This window comes from Anser brachyrhynchus (genome assembly GCF_964034855.1).
Source record: "Anser brachyrhynchus genome assembly, chromosome: 2".
Taxonomy (NCBI): Eukaryota; Metazoa; Chordata; class Aves; order Anseriformes; family Anatidae; genus Anser; species Anser brachyrhynchus.
The window spans coordinates 22861291-22882415 of NC_137695.1; the positions used below are offsets into that span (position 1 = coordinate 22861291).

At 38.3% G+C, this 21125-nt stretch overlaps 1 protein-coding gene across 2 annotated transcripts in view; it reads left to right on the top strand.

Annotated features, from left to right (window-relative positions):
• Positions 1-21125, top strand: part of ITGA8 (integrin subunit alpha 8) — a 109859-nt gene that overhangs the window by 72744 nt on the left and 15990 nt on the right. For both annotated transcript variants that reach the window (XM_080578569.1, XM_080578570.1), the window contains exons 24-27: positions 2681-2786; positions 4453-4611; positions 10799-10924; positions 14286-14399. In XM_080578569.1, the coding sequence (XP_080434695.1) occupies positions 2681-2786; positions 4453-4611; positions 10799-10924; positions 14286-14399 (505 nt within the window). The remainder of the gene's footprint in view (positions 1-2680; positions 2787-4452; positions 4612-10798; positions 10925-14285; positions 14400-21125) is intronic.

The following is a 21125-nucleotide window of genomic DNA, read 5'->3' on the forward strand; positions in this document are numbered from 1 at the left end:
TGCACAGAGGTGGATGAAGTGGGACTAGAATGATTATACATTTTACTGAGGAAAACTAAGTGCACTTATCAAATTGTGCATATGCATATATGCATATAAACTTACACAGTAGATGCATGCAAATACTACCCCTATGAGAAAGAAAGAAATCTTCTCTAATAGCCTCTTCAAAAGAAATTTGAGATAACTGCTTAGATTGTTCATTGAATGAGTAGTTGCTCAGATAACTGAGATTTGATTATTCTGCTTACCTATATTTCTATAAAAAATTAAGTGTTTTATAGCTGTAATTGTGATTTCCCACTGCTGAAAGAGCATTAGAGGAATGAGGGATTTAGGAAGGAAGCAATTTGGACTGGGAGGACTTGCAGCAGGCAGAATTTTTATTAGTATATCCCATATAACCATTCTTTGTAGAACTTCTTTTATCTAATTTTTTTCAGTGCTCGTGTTTGTCAGATCATTGTCATTTAAAAGTCCAGGAAAAATTCATGACTAATAAATCATTCAAATGTCAAAATATTCTAGGTTAATTGCAAAATAAAATAGTCAAAAGAGAGGATTTCTGTTTTATTTGACCTGATTTTATTAACTTCACATCAATAGCAGAAGTGCTTAAAATAACTTTGTAAAATCTAGTAAAATAAATGTACACATTCTTATATAATTTATAATCATTTTAATTGTATGTGTACATTTGCACTTCGTACTTTGTAGTTCTGTGGATGAGAAAAACACTGTGCAGGGAATGTAATAGAGAACACTGACTTTTAAAACCCCGTTTTAAAAAACCCCTTCTTTTTACTGAAGTACACTTTGTGTTTTGAAGATTTGTGTGTTAGCTTAAGGGTCTTCATGTCTTGGCTTTTCTAACTACACAGGAAAGGTCCCATTTTCCACAGACAGTTTATAATTAAAGTTCTCATTGGAAACAAGGTTATTTGTGAAACATAATAAGTTAGGCTACGTAACTCATCTGAAATGACATTTTATGAATATGCTTCATTTTCTTTATTGTTTGGCTTTGCTTTTCAATTTGTCTTCTGATATACTTGTTAGTAGGAACTAGTGGCATTTTGAAGTCTGTGGAAGTATTATCTGGGGAAGAGTTAGCAGGATTCTCCAGGATGCCCTACATTTCACGAAGATTTATACTTTAGCTGGATGGTATTATGTTATTCTTCTCCAGGATCCCACCCTGCTTTGAGAAGCTATATTCTGTGGAAAAGTTTGTCAGACATTTCATTCATTGTATATGGCATAAGAGCTGGAAGCAGGAACATTTCTTCTTCCTAAAATATTTTGAAAATGTCAGGATTTGTAACAAAAACTTCTAGTTTTCGGTTCTTTACTTCAAGGGGAAAACTGTATCTGCAGTGATGCTTCCTCTGTTTATACTCAAGTGAAAGGGAATTGACATCAATGAATAGAAGTCAATCATTTCACTCAAATTTTATATTCTGCACAAAAAAAAAAAATCACCAGCAATTTTATTTTTTTGTTTTAACAGTTTTCTGTCAGCAAACTCCCAGCTTTAGTAGAGTAAGCACTGAAATTCAATGCCTTTCCTCTTAGCTAAAGAATCTGGGAAGCAGCAAAAGTGAGTGAGAGCTGACCCTTGTAAAGGAAGGGTAGTGCTTACTGTTTTAGCACCAAGAACTACCTCCAGTACAAGCAGATGACAGATGTTTGGGCCAAAACTCACCTACCACGCTGAAAGAAATTCTTGGGATCTGATTTCCCAGGCTCTCAACAACTGAACAAGGTTACAGTTGGCATCTGAATGAAGTCCCTCCAGGCAACTTTCAGTTTTTATGGGAAGTAATGCTTGCGATTCAAGTGGAAATGTTAACAGAAGACTGCTTGGTCCTTTCTTAAGATCAGACCCAGAAGGAAAGGGAAAACAAAATAGCGGACCTAAAGAAAGATGTCAAAGTCACTGGGTTTTTTTAATTTATTTTTGATTTTCATTGTCGATATTGCAACAGTGTTTTGGGCAATGCCCTAGCTACCACTTTGTCTGCAAAGCAAATGGGAAAGCCTGGAGCACTGTTTCATGCTCTGCCTATGAATTCAGTTTCTTGATACACCAGTTTGCTTTGTGGCTTTATGGAAGTCATTTGCCCTACCTGTACCTCAGCTTTCCACCTGTAAAATGAGGTAAATGACTACTTTATCATTCTTTTTTTTAAAAAGGGATAGTAACAGAGGTTATGAGGAATTTACAGTCAGAGAAATTAAATAAATATCTAAAAAATACTTGCAGGAAAGTTATATGGATGGCATTAAGCATCTATGGGCTTAAATGGAAAATGCATTATTTACATATCATTACTCTAGTTTTGTGGCTAATGTGTTCACATAACTCATCTGTGAGAATGATGCAAATGCCAGGCAGACTGCATTCCTCTTCACCAATAGAGAAGGAGTTACTGGAATCCTGGAAAGGATTACCCTTCAGAGGAAGTCTGAAACTACATGCTCACCCTTGGAAGTCTGTAAGGAGTCAGCAGCACCTTATGGAAGCATCACATTGTTCGCCTCACCTAACTGTAACGAATGTGCCCAAATAAAGCGCCCTTCAGGGTTCAGGTCACTATAGGGGTCTTAATTTTCTCTAAAAGTACTGCAGCTGATCACTAGCAACGGATACTGTTTTAACTCATCTTATATATTACAGAGTGTCTCACCCCCCACAAATTGTTTTGCCGCTTCACAACTGGGAACCCAAAGATGAACCTACAAAAGAAGAAGAACTCGGTCCTTTAGTAGAACACATCTATGAGGTAAGACTAATTCTCATCAGTTAGATACCATCTGATCTTACCAGTCAGATACTATCACATCCTGATTCCATAGGATGTGGCGCTGCTTCCAATGAAATCCTGATGAATTTGGATTGTCGTCTTTATTGACAACTAGATAAAGCCTTATATGTAAATATTCAAACGTTAGGACCTGACCCAAATTTAATCCAGAAATTCACAACCCTCTTTGTGTTAGTGGAAGAGACACAAGTTTATGCTAGAAATCTGCCTTTGACATTTAATAGATTTATAAACATTTGGGGGGTTTGGCAAGAATGAAAAACAGTGCATAAAGCTCATTACAGCCCATGTCAAATATTTTAAGTGACTTGACTGTTTCTTCATTAAAAGCTGTGAGAAGAAGAGTTCAGGTTAGAAACAAGTGCATTTAGTGAACTACATGGAATACAGACCATCTTTGGAATCTGATGGATGGCTTTAATTCTAGGGCGTATAACAGAGTGCTTCACATGTGGTTACCATTCACAAACCAGCACTCAAGAAAATAAAAGCAACAGAGTTTAATCAACAGTGTAAGATAAAAATTTGCATGACATACTAAACCATAGTGAATCAGATTATGAAATACAAAATATTATTTGTGAATTCCTCATCTTAACACATTTCTCTAAACTGAAAAGTCTCTAACAAATTATCCTATCTCAGCGATTTGAGCTGTTTATGGAATAATATATGTGACCTCAAAGATATTTAGTTACAGTGATTCAATAGTTACAGTGATTAAAGCCTTTTTCATGGTTTACTGATATCAGCAAAGCATAAAAAAGCCCAAACAGCAACATAAAAACCCTTTACTGAAGAAGGTGTAAGACTAAAAGCGTGTTTTATTTGGTTCCAATTAAAAAACACATTAAAAAAAAAAAAGGTTATTTCACATCTCCAGAAACTTTGAGCAAAGCTCCATGCTTTTCTGCTTCTGTTTCTCTTATACACAGTGATAGCACATACCCAATTTTTTAATTTCTGTTATTTCTATCTTTCATACCCAAAGTTTTAATTTCTGTTATTTGTATCTTTATTTATTTTCCCAGAAAAGAATAATGTCCTGTAATGTTACTTTAGGAAAGCTAATTCCTTTTTTTTTCTTTTTTTCTTCGTGGGAAATATTAACCGAGAAGTGCTGGAAATAGAGTTCTTAACCACAAAAACGATGTTCTGCTACACCTTCTATTCCTGCACCCTGAAATGTGATTCTTTTGTGTCATGAAGTTTCTCCTATTATTTTCCAGTATTTTCTGTTATGGTTTGTTGTTTATATTTATGCAGTGTATTTTGCTAATGCGTTTTGGTTTGGGTCTTGGTTGGTGGGGTTTTTTAGATAGTTTGGTAACTTCAGGTCTCTCATATGTATGAAAAAATGGGAAAGGTGATGGTTTTCTTGAATATAGAGTCATACAAAAAAAATCTTGTTCTCCCAGATTTGCCATAACTAATATCTCAAAGTCCTTTTTCATACCCTGCCACAGATCTTCCATCAATAAAATTATAATAATCATTTATATATCTTTCCTGAAGTACTTCAGCACTGTGAACATGAAGAATTTGGAAATGACTAAGTAGTGATTGCTGTGTTTTTAGTTATTATTCAGTGCCTTTGAAAGCACTGATAATACTTGTTTCTCAGCTTCACAATATAGGTCCCAGTGCCATCAACAACACAGTTCTCCATGTTGGTTGGCCTGTGTCCAATCGTGAAGAATTTCTTCTTTACATTCTCCATATTCAGACACATGGACCACTGCACTGTCAGACAAGCTCTCCTATTAATATACTGCAAATAAAGGTAAGTCACCCACTGCTATTTCCATCTCTATGTTTGCTTACTTTTTTCTGCCTACATCTTCACAATAGGGTGAAGCTTTGGGGATTTTTTTCATAATGGCCCTGATATCATTTTCATGTGTAAAAAGCAAGTTAGAGATAGTCCAGTATGTGTCCAGTGTGACAGTTGTGTTGTGTGATATGTTTGGTTTCTAAACTCTTCTTATTAGCAGAAAGTTATATGTTTTGATTAAGTATTGCAACATTAGTTAAAAGATAATTTTTAAATGGAAATTTTAAGTATTTTTATGGAGAGCTTTTTCTAACATGCCTTTGAATAGACGACAGAAAATTCTACTGTTCTCATGGGACCCGGAAAATTCTTGTGCACTAAGGAATACGTTAATTCAGAAAGTCACCTGTACAGCAGAGCTTAGCAGATGAGTTCCCAAAGGTGGCATAAATCTTCAGTTGAGTCTGGTACAACATAGCACTGGTTTGTTTATCAAAAGGTCTTTGATCTGAACCTGTTAGCAGTGTGGAACATCCTTTATAGCACAATACTGCAATATTATCAGATTGAAAGACATGAAATTCTTACAGCTGTTTAATAGACAGCAGGCAGCCACCAGCCATTGTGCCATTAAGTATTTTTTTAGAGTATTTTGAGTTACAACACAATTTTAGTGTTTTGTTTTGTTTTGCTTTTTTACTCCAACAATAATATAATTTACAGGTAACCTGTGTGGTGATTTGTTGTTTAGGATTATAGTCTAATTATGGTTAAAAAAGACCTCACGAGGGCTTTGATCCAACCTGATCAAGCAGGGTCAGCTGTGAGATCAGACCAGGTTGCTTAGGGTTTTGTCCGCTCTGATCTTGAAAACATCCAAGGACAGAGACTGCAAAACCTCCGCAGGGTTTTTTTCAGACATCCAGCCTGAACCTCTCTTGTTTCAACCTACTCCCATCGCCTCTCATCCTCCTCCCATTATGAACCTCTGCGCAGAACCTGGCTCCTTTTTTGTGACAACCTCCTCGTATGTAGCGGTGTGCTTCGGTCCCCCCTGGAGCTGTCTCACCTCTGAGCTGAACAAGCACTGGTCCCTCAGCCTCCCCCTGCAGGACAAGCTCTCCAGCCCCCACCATCCTGGGGGCTCTGCACTGAGCTCATTCCGGTTCATTGATGCCTTTCTTCTGCTGAGTGCTGAGCAGAGGGGCGTGATCGCTCCCCTTGCTGTACTGCCTCTGCTCCTGTTCACATAGCCCAGGCCCTCAGCCCTCCCTGGCTCCTCCTTAGTTTAACCCAGGTCCTCTTCTGCAGAGCTGCTGTGTAACCACTCAGTCCCTCAGCATGTATTGCTGCCAGGGGCTACTTCCTCGCACCAACTATATGATACCTATGTTTAATATCACATACTATATTTTGTAGTATGGTTAAGTTCAACATCATGTGAGACAGTATACTCTGTAAGATTAGAGTCACTTTAGAAGCCTGTATAGTTTTTACCTGTCTTAAAATGTTCGTGATTTTAAATTTTCAAAGAACATGCTTTGAATATCCTATGAAGTAAACTACCAATTAGGATTCTGCACTGAGTATACTCCAGAAATGAAAATGTTCATGTATTGCCACCTGATAAAAGGACTTAGTCTAAAATTATTTTAATGCCTTAATCAATATTAACTCTTTAAAAGTTATATCCGTGTCAGCTGCGACAGGCTTTTTTTGGTTTTGTTTGTTTTTGTTTCCTTTTTTGTTATCTACTTGGAAATGGTTCTGTGATTATTTTAATCATACCAACAGAAAGGAACAAAAAGAAATCCCCAGCCATTTTCTTCATGTTACTCCTAGGTATTGCTTCCTGTTTAAATCATTTCACTTTCCATGGTTGTGGTTCTTCTGCTACAGCAGAGCTGTAGATCTCAGAGTCTGGGGGAGGTGGTACCAAGGGGAAGCCTAGTAGCAGCCTCCTCAGCACACTGTTGATAGGCCAGTGTCTAAAAGCCTGTTTTAAGATCTGTGTTTGTGATGGCAGATCCCACAAGAAGAATTGGGTTTGGCTCAAAGTCAGAAGATTTAGCAAAACACAGCTCTACATATTATCCCATCAAAAACAAGGTATCCAGTTTATTAAGCATAACTGCTTCCAGACACTTCTGGAGTAAACAACACTTCTCGAGTTTAACCAGTAGTCTGCTAAACATCTTGCGGGGTGAGCCACGTTCCAAACGCTAAAACTGCCGTACGTCATCTGCATACCAGGAGGGGCTGAGCTCAGTACAGTGGATGAAAGTGGAGACATCTTTCTACTGAAGAGGATTGCTCCACACCACAGGAGCTACGTGACAGGTCTTTAGCTTACAGAGACAGAAATGCAGAATGTACTTACAGGCATATAGAAAAACTGATGTATAACAAAAACATTATGGCTAAATTTTTACATTTCCCCCAAGGAAGCCAGAGAAGGGTTAGGATTCCACCCTTGCATTTAGTTTCACTAGAGGATGAAAAATGAAATGAGTGATAGGGAATTGGGGATGGAAAAAGTTTCCATTTTGTGTCCAAAACACAGAAGTTTGGAAACAGGTATTTTTTCCACCTATTTTTTTAAAGTGGTGAGGAACAAGAAGAGAGATGCCAAATTTGTATTTGCAAGCCTAGCATCTCAAAGACACTGCTCGGATCAGGTTGCAAATATATGAAATGCATGCTGCTTTCTGCTTTAAGTTGCAGTGGTTCAGTTAAGAAGCTGAGATGGGAACATCGCTGTCAGGAGGACAGAGCTCCTGGGTGGAATAGTGCCACAGCTCTTAATGACATTTTCAGACAATGTATTTTTGATGACTTTTTAATATTTTGAGTTTGTTTTTCCTGTCCTATTTGATAAGGATTACATCTGTTACATAAAGAAGACTAAATCTTTGTGAGGCTTGTGTGAACTCTTCTTGTACTAATGAAATACCGGTCCATCTGTCTTAGCAGAAGACAGCCTCAGATGCTCAGTCATTACTGCAAGAATTAAACATCCTTTCCTTGTTTTAGCTTCTCGAAGCACTGAACAGCATGGATACACAAATTAGGTTTCAAATACTTAAGGCTTGTGTTATGCTTCAGATGGGAAGAGGATGCAGGGGGTTGTGTAAACACGGGATATCTGGCTCAGATTTCCAAATAAGGCTGAGGACGCCACATGTCTGGCTGCTCTTGGATTTCAGAACCTAGCTCTCCCAGGGTGCTGGGGTGTTTCCCCTTTCAAATGATTTAGATTGTTCAGTTTCAGTTAAAGCAGTATATTCCTCCCCATTGTTGAATTTATTACCTTGTAGAAAGCTTTCCTTTATGCTCCATTGTTTCATTCATGAAGACACATTTTGCTTGTAAACCTGGGCGCACATGGGAAGACTCCTAGTTAGGGGCTTTTCCTGTTCTGTAGCTTATCTTACACTGGAGGTGGTGGTAGTAAAACTATGAATCTTGCAAATGGTGTACAGAGGAGCAAAAGGACTGATCAAAGATACGGAACAGCCGCACTGCACAGAAGAAGTCGGTACCCTAGGTGCTTCAGTCTAGAGAGGAGGTGGCTGTATACAGATCGGATCTGCAAGGCCAGAAGTGTCAGACCCGTGGGTGGGGACTGACTGCTCTTTGCCCGCTACTGCCCAGGAATGCAGTGTCCACTGCACAGGAACTGCAGCATCAAATGAAGCTCGCGGAGTCGGAGTCAAAGCAAGCAAAGGGAAGTGGGGGTTTGTGCAACAGGTATTAGATGTCTGGAGCTTGTTGCCAGAGGAAGTAGTGGGGGTTAAAAGTTTACATGGTTTTAGGAGGAAACTGGACAAATCTGCAGAAGTCCAGTGAAGATTAATAAATGAACAGAAACTTTATCCACATCAGGAAGTCCCTGAGCTGAAAACATGTGGAAGCTGCAGTTTTTTAGGAGAGAATATCATGTATGCATGCCCTGTTCTTACTCTTCCTTCCACATCTGTTTAAAGGCAGGGCTGATGAGAAGGAGGCTCAGCCAGATAGGCCTTTGGCCTGATCCAGTGCTTCTGAGATTACATTTTTTTCCAGGCTAATAGCAAAAAGTAATTGTATGCAGCCTGTGCCTATAAATACCAGAGGGATAGGCCGTGGCTTCCAAATATGACAGACCATACGGGGTGACCAGAAGCCACACCGGGGGTAAGGTACATCCACTAACGTGACTGGCAGGTGCTAACCTCTGCCAGAGGTGGCATCTCCTCACGCTGCGGAGCTGTTACCAGTGTGTGTAAGTTCTGGTCCAGAGACACACATAAAATGTCCTCTTCAGAGCATTTCTGGTGCAATTGCACGTTGCAGCAGAGGCTGGAAAAGGAGGAAAGCTAAACTGGCTTTTTGCGTGAGAAGTGAAGAACTGGAGATAGCTGGAAATCTGCTCAAGACGACAAGGCTGAGGATAGGAAAGAGCAGTATAGTTTTTCCTGGTGGGGAAACCAAGAAAATCAATTGTAGTTAAAGAAAAGGAGCAAGAATCCATTTCAGGTAAGGTAATAGTGTGCAAAATATATGGTGTATAGAATGGCTACAGAGACAGTTGTCCAGTTCTGTGCTATTGGCTCAAGACAGATGAAATAATAACTTTAATCTAGTATCTTTAACCCGAATATTTAGGGCACTGGAGAAATTCTACTTTTGAACTGTGGCAGGAGACGTGTTTTTTCTTAATCACCAAGGGCTGTTTTCTAACCCTAGCTGTAATAATTCGGTACTGAAGATGCTGACACTAGGATCTATGAAAAAAATAAGTGAATGTAAAGATCGTCTACTATTCAAATGGATCGACATATGTCTTCATATTGTCTTCGTATACTGAGGGCTTCTTCAAAGGCGTGTCATTATATTGTGGTTCTTTTCATTTGTCATCATTAAAGAAGCTCATATATCCTGGTGAAAGAATCCTGGAAAGAGAATTCCCACATGTTATCACATGGAGATGGAGAGATTTACTAGCTATTTAACTGTTCCCTTATTGCAAAAGACAATGTTAACCTAATTCAGAAAAAAAAATCTCATTTTTGTTTAAGTGTTTTTCATTAGTTGATTAATTATAGTATCTTCCACTTTGCAGGATGCTTTTGACTGAAGATCTCAGACAATGTCAAAACTGTTCCCTCTTTTGCGTCATAATTTTAATCATTTGAATGGTACAGATTTTCCAAATCAAGTACAACACAGTATTAGTTTATGGAAGGTTTTCTGTGTCTGTGCCTGTTCTCATCCCCTCAGTGGTACAATATTTCTTATAATTACTAACATTTTCTTTAGTAATTTAAAATATTTTGTGCTCAGAGGTTAAAGAAACTAGTAAGATGGATCTGACATAGCTGTTTCTAATCTGAGGCCCATTATGAATAGTGGTGTCTGTGTTTAAGTGAGTTTCTTTGAGATCTTTTTGCAGACTTCCACGTACATTTTATTTGATTCAGCATAACAGGATTGTCATAAATTAGTATTTATCTTTCTCTCTGTAGAAATTTGAGTTCCCAAACATTCTCTGAAGCTTCTTGAAAGAAGCTACAAATGCTTTGTATATAAATTAAAGACAAAATGGCAACAATAGAACTAGGTTTTAATCAGAGATTGAAAATCCAGGAAGATAAAGCTGAAGAGGATGCATTTTAATATGAGTTTAAGAATGAACAAACTGTTGCATTATACAAAGTTAAGTTGTTACCCAAAAAAAAAAAACTTCAACAAACAATGATTAAAAACTGTGTTACTAGAATTCAGATTTCCTTTTTTGCTGTTACTTTCTAATGCTGGTAAAATCATTATATTCCAATAGGCAGCTTCCCATCTGAGCTAATGACCAGATTTCAGTGCAGCAACTTCAAATTTATCCTGTTACAGAGATCAGAATCCAGTCGCAAGCACCTAAGAAAAATAAGTACAGCAATGACTCCAGTAAAAATAGAGTGGAAAAAAATGTTACCTACTGTAATTCCTATAACCAGGCAATATCTTGCTGTGCTATTACTAATCATACTCCTGGTTGAAGACAGTATACTCTCATGGCTGAGTTGTTAAACTGGAAAAACAAACAAAACAAAACAAAACAAAATGTTAATCCAAAATTCAAGACCTCTGAGAAGGGAACAGATCTGTTAGATTCATTGTGTGGATATATCATTACCATTTGCTTTTTTGTTTCTCTTTGCAGTTTGCTATTCCACAAGACACTCCTGAACTTGCTGCTTTCTTGTATAATTCCACAATTTCTCATTATATCAGGAGAAGGGAGGTCACAGTTGCAGAACCTTACAGGAGAAACTCTGCAAAAATACTGGTGAGTTAACTAAAATCCATAAACTGGGACTATGTATGCAGTATAATCAAACTGGCTATCAGTTTGACTGCAATTTATTTACAGGTTTGTAAATACTAAGTAATTCTTATCCTCTTATTGTAAAATATTGTTTGCTACATATCACTGTGCCACAGGCTGGAGATTTTGTTTGGCAGTTTTTTACATTAAAGAGCATGCATACCAAATTCCTAGCTGTGCTACTTCTGGCTGCATGCACACAGATGGACCTTTGTGGTCATGCAATGACACACTTATCACAGGGAGGTTCAGTACAAATTTAGAGAATAGGCCCCTGTTCCAGGAATGAAATTTCAGATTCTGACTTCTGAAATGTAAGTCTTTCCTTGTTAATTTGGCTCCTGGTGTTCTGGCATAAACAATAGCTCATGCTTAAAATTAACATTTTCATGGAAAGTAACAGCTCTGACATACTTTGGAGTATATTTGATTCTGTCAGTAAGTATATATATATTTGGAAAGGTAGGACTTTCCCTTTCCAGTGCCACAAGCAAGGCAGATGGGACAGGTTACCATGTTTTTAACATTCCAACCAATGCTCCAAAGCATCTGAGGTGCTTAAAATTATGAGCAAGAGCAAAGATCTCTCTCCCGTCTAGTCCAGGAAAATAGTTCTGATTAGTTGGTCTGGTACCTGAGTATTTCTACTTGTCTGTATTTTCAGAAGGGTTTTCTTTTTTTCCATTCCTGAATTCCGTGTTCAATCTCAGGGACACTTAAGCACTATAGGCATCAGCTCGCCATGCCCAGAGGCTGTGTTCAAAGTTGATGACCTTGAGGTCAGTCGTGGGATTCATGTGGTCAGTGCTTGCCATTTATTTTTATGAACCTCAGGCAGTTTCTTTCATGCAGTCCATTCTGTTATTAGGCCATTTACTGCAGGCTCATTTTTGAATTCCTTGACATCACCAGAATTTGGTAGGAAGAGAAGCACCTCACTGACCTAAGTATTCTGGAGTAATAGAATAATTATGCTGCTTCCGAAAGTTAATTTGGCAGTTTTTATAACAGGAAAAAGATAGAATCTGAAAGTAATGAATACCATAATGTTATTAAGTACAAAATCACAGATGAACCCATTTTGAAACAATAATCACTGCTGATGCCTATGTAATTCTTACATTAACCTAATAGCCTGGGAAGAATCTGATTCCACTGGGGCTGAAGGAAAAATGCCTAGGCTTTCAAAGACATACCAGTCAATACCACAGAACATTTAATCCATTCTTCAGTAATACCTTAATTGTCAGTTGTCTTTCTCAGTGACTAGGCTTGTATGCTGCCAGCGTAGAAATCACTGCAGCAACTGTGAATGGTTAACCAAGATCATTAAGTATGTACTGTGTCTGCACCTTATTACTCATTTTAAAATATGAGGCAGAGATTTTTGAGCTGCTTGATGTAGACAGAAACTGTTTAGCTGAGTACATAGGAATACAAAATTGGCACATGTGATGAGCAGTTTTAGAGTACAATATGCTTTAGATAAACATAAATTGAGATAGGATTGGGTACAGTGCCTACCAATGGAAATATAGCAGGGTTTTTTCAGGATGGGCATAGAAAAGTAAGCAAATAAGTATGTTCAGTTAGAAACTAGTCCCAATTCCACGTCTTCATTGCATACCAGAAGTCCAAAACATATTTTTTCTTAATTTTGAGTCATTGGGAGATTATGGAAAGCAAATGTTGCTGCTGAAAATGCCTAATTGGCTAAAGGTAATTTTTGATCAAAATTTTATATTCTTTCTTCAGAAATTTTAAATTATTTTCATTTTCATCAAAACATTTTCACAGAAAGGAATAATGTTCTGAGAACCTCTTATTATATTTATAATGTTTATTAAACATTTGTTTTCTCTTCCTTTAGTTCTAATGTTACAGTGTTCTGAAAATCACTATGGGCTAAATGCATTACTTATTAAAAATAGAAATATGTGTTCAGGTCCTAAAATGTCAGCCAAAAGTAGGCTTTTTGCATACTAATGATTTATTTTGTTAATATGTGGTTTTGGCCACTGTGATTAATGAATACAGCTCTCCTCCTTCCTGCAAGATAAATAAATCTGGATGGAGGATGTTTAAATATGAAAAGCCAAATAAACAGATACTCTGAAATCCTCTTTTAAAAAAAAAAAAATCATAGTTTGCAAGTTCCAGTTTCATTTTCAGGCAAATTTAGACAAGGGTGCTTAAGCATGCAGCTTCTATTTAACTTGTAATAAGGTAGAAGTCTGCGGGGAAAGCTGTCCATAAAGATAGAGGATTCCTTAAGGGTGTTTTCACATCTATTACATCCATCATCATCTCAGTTTCTGAAGTATGGGCTTTGCAGTGAAGCCATTCTTACTCCCCTGAGGGAATGTACATGTGAGAACTCAGCTTTGCTATCAAGGTCACAAGATCTTCTGGTATAAGTGTTAGTGAAGTATCTGCAAGAGAGGTAATGTATGCTTTGTTATAAAAATATGAATTAATTAAAACCTTAGTCTTCCTCTTGAATTAAACCAAACTTTTGGTGTAAACACCATTTGTATATATACAGCTATACTTTTTTTTTTTTTCAAACCCTGACACACTTTTAATCATTTTTTCTATGAGATCTGCCTTCCTTTCTATACCCCAAACAACGCCATCATTTCTGTGGTTTCCCCATGAGACTCTGCTCATTCCCTCCAGTGGCTTCCAGTCAGTTTCTAACAATTTTTTTGACATTCTTCTGGCAGACTTTAACAGAGTATATAGTTTTGAGTTACATTACTTGGCTTTTGCCTTCCGTCCTGTGTATAAGCCAGAATCACTGCTCATCAGGAATGTTTCACGGACCACAAGTTTCAAGTAGAGCAACTAATGAATCTCAGCAAACGTTCTGGCTGCTATAATGTAAATAGCAGTAAGAAAACTGGGAGAGTTGGAAGAGGGGAAAGATTTAAGAACATAAATATAGGCTTCAGGCATAGAGAACAGAAAAAGTATGTGTTGAAATGACAAAATGACTGACAGATAGAGACAAAGCAAATGGTTCGTGCTTGATAAGTACCTGACCATTTTAAGAGTTCTTCAAACTAAATTGGTGAAAGTTATTGCTTTCATTTTCAGTACTACAGTAGCTGGTTGTATTCACTGGTGGTGCAAAAAGAATCTCCGTCTTGGTTTATATTCTCACAATCACTCATGAGGTATCTCATATGTATTAGATAAAAGTATTGGTTTCTTAACTCTTAAAGGGAAGGTTGATTGGTTTTGATAATTCTGAGCATTTGAAAGTGATTTCTTACATTTTTAAAGCATATGTATGACTTCCCTTTTTTTTTGTACACAGAACTGTACAAATGTAAAGTGTGTCCTAATTTCCTGCAATGTGGGACAACTGGAAAGAGGGAAGAGCGCAGCACTAAAAATCAGGTCCCGGCTATGGGCCCAAACTTTCCTGCAGGTAATGCAAACAAAATTTTTTCTATACACGCGTATCCCTGCATCTTTGGCTTGACCAGATATTTAAGAATATAAATGATGAAATTAAATGGGCCATATGCAAACCCTTCTACGTTATCACTTTCTTTGAAGGTTGCATCTCACTAGTTCATGTCATATGCATGCTGCTTTTCCTTCTCTCACTGTCAGTCCCTCTCAAACTCATGTCCTGAATCTTTCCCTGAAAATTCTACAATGATTTTTAAACACCTTTCCTGTTTTTCTCTCTGCTTTCTGCTTTGCTCGTATCTTTCCTGGTAAGAGATCTGTCTTGGAACCAAATAGTAGATGGTGTACGCTGTGTCCAGCTTACAAATAAATTGTTACTGTCTGTTAATCTAGGGTAGTACGTATCAAGCTCATATGACATACAACACTCAAGTAGAGATGACTTGTGATTTACCACTAAAAAGAAAGGCAGTGCATGGAAAGAACGAACAACTTCCTGCAAATTCTTGCACTTCCAACTTCACCTATTCTCAGAGTTGTATTTACAGTGGGATTGCATTGTGAGCTGGTACCTCATTGTACCTGGCCATGTGTCTTTAGTACTACGTGGTTGTTATGAACTTGCCTCTTTTTACAGTAGTGTTTTCCAAAAGGTCATTTTGAAGGAATCCTGTCTATTAATTACACATACGTTACTGAAAATATAAAGATAGTACATCTTGTCTTTGGATATCAAAAAATCCCACAGTATATATTGAGATCTGAAATGTAAAACTTTCCAGACGTATGTTGCTGTAGTGCTTCTCTGAAGGATCTGTTTTTCTGAGAGATAACTTTTTTAAGCACTCTGCAGGAGAGATTGGTAAGACTATCAGCGCTCTGGATGAATACCTTTAACAGTACACTGAGAAATTTAAATTAAGATCACTGTTAACTAGGAAATAACTGCGGATCCAATCTTGATCAAACTGGTCAATTATCACTTTCCTTCTTCAAGGAATTTCAAATCTCCTGGTCTTTCTACCTGGAACCAGCCTTTCTGTGTTCCCCATAGCTGTGGGAGAAGAGTGGTTTATCCCCACAGTGCCTCTTACCCTAGCGGGAGAAAAATGGAGAATGCTCAGTTTACAATGGGAGCTTTAAATTGAGCTCTTCATACCTTTTAAGTTAATTTCTTCTATTCCTCAAATGTGAAGGTAGATAAAAGAAATTCTTTCCCATTTAACTTGCTTCCCTAGAGAAACAAGAGAGCAGGTGGGATCTTAGCAGACTGGCTAGTCCCTGTTAAATTCAGTTAAGAGATTAGCTGAGCTACTTCACTGTCCCTAATAGAAAGATACAGACAGAGAGGCAAAGAAATTATCCATGTCTACAACCATGTATGATAATTTTGACCACTGCTGTGTCCAAGCAATGTCACCAGTGAACCTTCCCCATCTTCCTCACCAAACAAAAGATAGAGCTTAGCTGCCTTAGCTACAGTACTGGGAACAAGATAAGTCACGTTTGGGATTCCATCAAGTCTTTCTCTTCATCATTCTGCTGGTGAAATCTAATTAACTGTGCAAGGACCAAAGCCTTGTCTTGTTACAAAAACGAAACAAACAAACAAACAAACAAACAAACAAAAAAAACTATAAATGAACCCCCTTGCACAGATCCTAGACACCAGTTTTCTAGGGTATTTACAGCTCTTTCAGTGGTAGTTAGTCTCATAAATGTTTTTCTGAGTCTAGTTTAGTATGTAGCAAAAAATAACTACAAGAGATTAAAGCTAAACAAATTTAATGAGAAACAGAGGGCAGTTCTCTGAGATTTTGTTTGTGACCGAGGATCTGTAACAGTTGGAAGAAACTAGCTACAAAAGACTTGATATCTCCTAATCAAGACAGAATCTTTTTCTACAGTATAAGCTAAAGAGCTTATATTAAAAAAGCCTAAAATAATAAACCTAAATAATAAACCTAAAATAATAAAACCTAAAACCTAAATAAAATAAAACCTAAAATAATAAACCTAAAATGATAAACCTAACTTAGGCTCAGAAGAAGGATAACTGAATGAAATTTAGTGGCATGATTAATACAGGAGCAGGAGGACTCATCTTACCCAGTTTTAGTCATCTTAAAATTACATGCCAAAGGTGGTTTTCTAACTCTAGTCAGTGGCAAGACAGGGAGGTGTCTTCGGAGGATGTTTTGTCCATGTGATTTTAAACACCCTCCTGTGCCCTCCTGATCTGGATGGTGGAGAAGGGCCACAGCTCTGCTTTGGGACACAGGTGTGTGCAAACACACAGGCAGTGCCAGTGGGGGTGCTGCGGTCCCTTTAGCTCCTCCTTCTCCCTTAATAAATCCTTCTTGCTATGACTGTATCCCCCTCCACTTAGTGAGCTTGAGGCAGAGGTGGATCCTGCCCCAGCCTGTGGGCAGGGGCTGGAATGAGCCATCCTGTAGGCTCCCTGCGTGCTGAGACCCCACGACAAACACTCCTGCAAGTATACCTTTTAGTACTGCACTGTCCTTACATACCCTTGCTATCAAACAAGGTTTGTTTTTTTTTATGGACTTTGAGGATTTTGCCTTTTATCTATATCCTTCAGAAGCATTTCTGTTTCCTTCAGATAGTAGCTTACACGCTTTATAAAAGAAAGACTCACAGAAAACTCCACTTAAAGCAGCAGGAATTTTTTTCCACATAAAAACAGTAGTCACCAGAGAACTGTTGCATCTTCCCATATATGTCTAAAAAGCTGCCAGAATAACATGACCCCTGCTTCACATGCAAACAGATATTGAGAAGAGAGAGAGAGCAAGTAGTGTGATGGGATCTGGTTGCCTTCCTCCCACTCACCTCCAAACAGTTTCCTTTCTCAAAGCCCCTTTTAAAATGAACAGTTATACAGCCATCACCATAAAAGATGATAGAGCATAATTAGTTGCCTAAAAAGGGCATCTTTTGCTTTTAGTAAGCCTGTAAACTTTGAGTTCCTAAGGTCATCCCACAAGTAAAGTAAGGTACACCTAAAAAAACTACTGCTGTTAGCATGGCTGAAATCTGCAGATTCAAACTGAGGATTAAAATACAGTCAAAATAATGAGGATGTGATGGTTCTGCACCAGGACGCAGTGTTCAAGGGACAGACTGAACCCCACACTAATGTTTTTGTACAGAAACTGAGAGGAAAAATTGCTCTCTCTACAGCAACATCCCAAACTCTTTTGCACATGCACTTAATGTGCAGAATTTCATACGCCAAAGCAAGCGGGATGAAGGTGGCATGCAACATTCCTCAACTGTGTTATAATCTAAATGAAGATATGATGATCTGCAGAAGAAATTCTTTGTGCTCGTTACAGTTGAGCACAAACTGTCAGTATGCATTTTCTCCTCACAGATATGCTAATGTCTCCTTATAGATACTCTAATGCAAACGTGATAAAAATTCAATGTGATTGGTTAAAGCTAGGATGAAGTAATTCGTGTTTCTCATCAGAGGTCTATGGATGAGCCTGCATATTTTGTTGCCACAACAGACCAGCCCTGCATTGAGTGACTGCTTCCTTTTCCACTTAGTTTAACTGTCAGCAGCTGACCCCCTTTGCCTCTTGACAGTTGCAATCTGTCACCTTAAAACCCAAACGCCCATAACAAATAACAGCTAAATGACGTGCAATGATTAGACGTGTTTAAGTAAACAAAAGGAGCCCAAATTTCTCAACCAGCCAACAAAGATAGAGACAGACGTTGTGCGAAAGCCAAGAAGAATCACAGACTTTTTTTGGATTAACTTCAAAGCCTGGCTGTAAATGTGAACCCTCTCCTAATGCTGACTTAGGGATTCAGACTTGCTGATCTAGCAAATAGTAGCCTGATTCATGCAAAAGAGAAACAACCTTACATGGCCACGTTACGTTGTGTGCTGTTAGGGCTCTATTATGTCTCCACTTGTCTAATGGTGGTATTTCTGAGTCATCAGAGGGAGATCCAAGGGGATCTTGCCCAGCATTCTTTGAACTCTGATGGCTATTTCTAAATATAATACTGAGGAGCAGGGTAGTAAAACATCAGTTCTGAAAATATATTTCTAAATGATGAATCTGTGCCATCTGTCTGATGTGTGACTTCCTTCCAGTCCCCAAGCTCTTCGGACACTTACAGCCCTGTGGGAAGTAGGACTCAGCTCATTCTTGACTGTTTTTTCGGCCTGTATTGAAAGTTCCTCACAATGATGAAAATCTCCTTCTGGGTAGCCTGAGGAGACAGTAACATAAAAAACAACAAACACAGAAGGTGTGCAAGGTTCCCAAGAGGTTTCAAGTTTATTTGATTTCTTTCTGCAATTGAATGTAATTGTGTTGTTTCTCTCTTGGCTTTTACACAAATCCAGATATTTGAATGTGGCACCCCTGCCTACGTGAGCTTTAATAGCTAGAAGGGAGAAAAATTTAGTTTTAATCTGAGAAAGCTTAAAAACAACAGAAATATGGCAGCCAGTCTGTAAGCAGGTGCTCCCTTAAAATGCAAATCCATGTTTTGGCTTCTCTACAGAATACTCATCTTTTCAGTGTTTCTGAACATGCACTGCTCCTATTTCTTAGATCTTTAGATGCCTAAATATGGAAATAGTAAAGACAATCAGTGCTGTGACACCCACTTCTTAACCGCCTGGCCCCAGGCTGGAGTCCAAAACCTGAAGCCTTTTAGTACGTAGGGTTCCAGTACAGCGTACAGAGACAATCTGGTACCTCAGAAAAACAAACAGACCTGCATTAGCCATCAGGGTGGTATTCTCCTTCATCAGGAGGGCAGACAGGAACATCAAGATTAGGCAGGAGTATTTCCACCCTTTCAGAATGCAAATCCAAAAATCACTCCCAAGGGGAAATACTTAAAACGTTACTTGAAAGACTTAAGGAAAACTTTGTTTATTCAAAATTCAGTCACAAGATTTAGAGCTGGCAGTCTAATGGTCAGAGAATTCATGGTTGGAAGATGTGAATTCAGTTTCCTCCTTAGGCTGAGAAACCTCACATCCCTGCTTTTATAGGATGATGGTGTTCCCTGCTGCTCGGGAAGCACATTTATAAAGACACAAAAAGAAATCCATTGATCTGGAAGAGCACAGGAAAGGAAAAAGAGCCTGATGGAGTACCGTGGTATTTGGGGCCATCAGCTAGAAGTCCTTCCAGTACTCTCACCTCCCTTTGCCTTCATTGCCTACACCTGGAGCTGTCATCACTGTTAGGGTGTATGCTCTAGGTGTACTTCCTTAATGAGAAAATTTGTTGAGAATCTCCATATTTTACTACTGGTAAACTCAAAAACTCTTCTTAGTGTGGCAGAAGGTAAGCCAGGTAGTGGTTTTGGGACACGAAGTCAATTTAACTGCACAAAGACCATTGGAGGCAGAATGCAGATAAGCAGTGCCGTGGAGCCACACAGACCGTCCTTTCCATGGCACGTGTGGTGTTTGCAGAGCCTTGAAAATCAGAGCAGAGGTGAACTGGTGGAGGTGGCCCGAGACAGGTGACAGGTCTACCTCTTATATAGGCTTCTTTATCGAATCACTTTTTTCCATCTCCTCTTTCCTATGGGAGGAATTACTCCATCCGCAACAGAGATATGACCCCAAGGAACAGTAATTTCTATCCTCAGCATCCCCCAGTGTAGAACCTCTACCTGTGCCCAGTGGAACACGTCTCAGTCAAGGGAAGCTTACAGAAGTGTTTTCTGAAGTATAACTGCAGCCAGCCTAAATTCCCTGTCAGTGGATAGAAGCAATGCACCAGGCTACACAGAAAGTTTTCCTACAGGGAGGCAACAGACAAATTAGTGAGAGAGATCTTGGTCTCTTGATAATTGCTATGGAAGTTTAAGTAGATTATTTTAATTCAGACTGAGGACTGAAAGCCATAAATTTGATGCACTGCCCTCCAAGCCACATATAGAAACAAAAGGAGGAAATTGTCAGAGAAATTTGCCCTTACGTCAAACAACTGTTGTTATTTGAAGAAACAAAATAAGTAAAAAGGAAAACTGCGTGTGGCCAAAAATGCCATATTATGCTGAATTTGACTGTTTATGTGGAATGAAGGCTAGAAAGAAAGAGCCTTTGGCATTGGGCTGGGCCAGCTGGAAGTTCTTTTGGGTGTAGGCTAGTTTTGTTTTAATTCATTGTTACTTAAAATAATGACAAAATATTAACAAAGCAGAACATGAGGATCTTGATAGATGTACTGAAGTGTGCATAAAGTTAGGTGAATGGAAAAACAAACATCTTAAACTGATAACCATTAAAATCTATGTCAAAGTGATCTGAAATCACAGGATATCTGCATCTATCAATTAATTTGAAATAGTCCATTTCAATGAATGTAGAAGATACAGTATGTCAAGTGTAAGAGATTAAAGGTAGAGATGAGGATGTGTTGATTTTCAGAGGAGCTGTATTGTCTCTGTTCAAAAGATATATTTGCATAAACATACCATTTTAGTACAAACAGCACAAGTACTTTTTGACTTTTAGAATCATAGACACGCTTTTTAATGAATTAATAGAAGAAAAAATAGTTGCATGACCTCTACTCTCAGCATTTATGTAAGCTACCCTTTACTGGCTGTTGTTCAGGTTTTTGGAGGTGTGGGTCAAATAAAGCAAGTTAACGAATTCCCAAAGCATATATTTAAAAGGAAGCACAATATTGCTTACTGTCTCCTCTCTAAAATGTGCCAGACT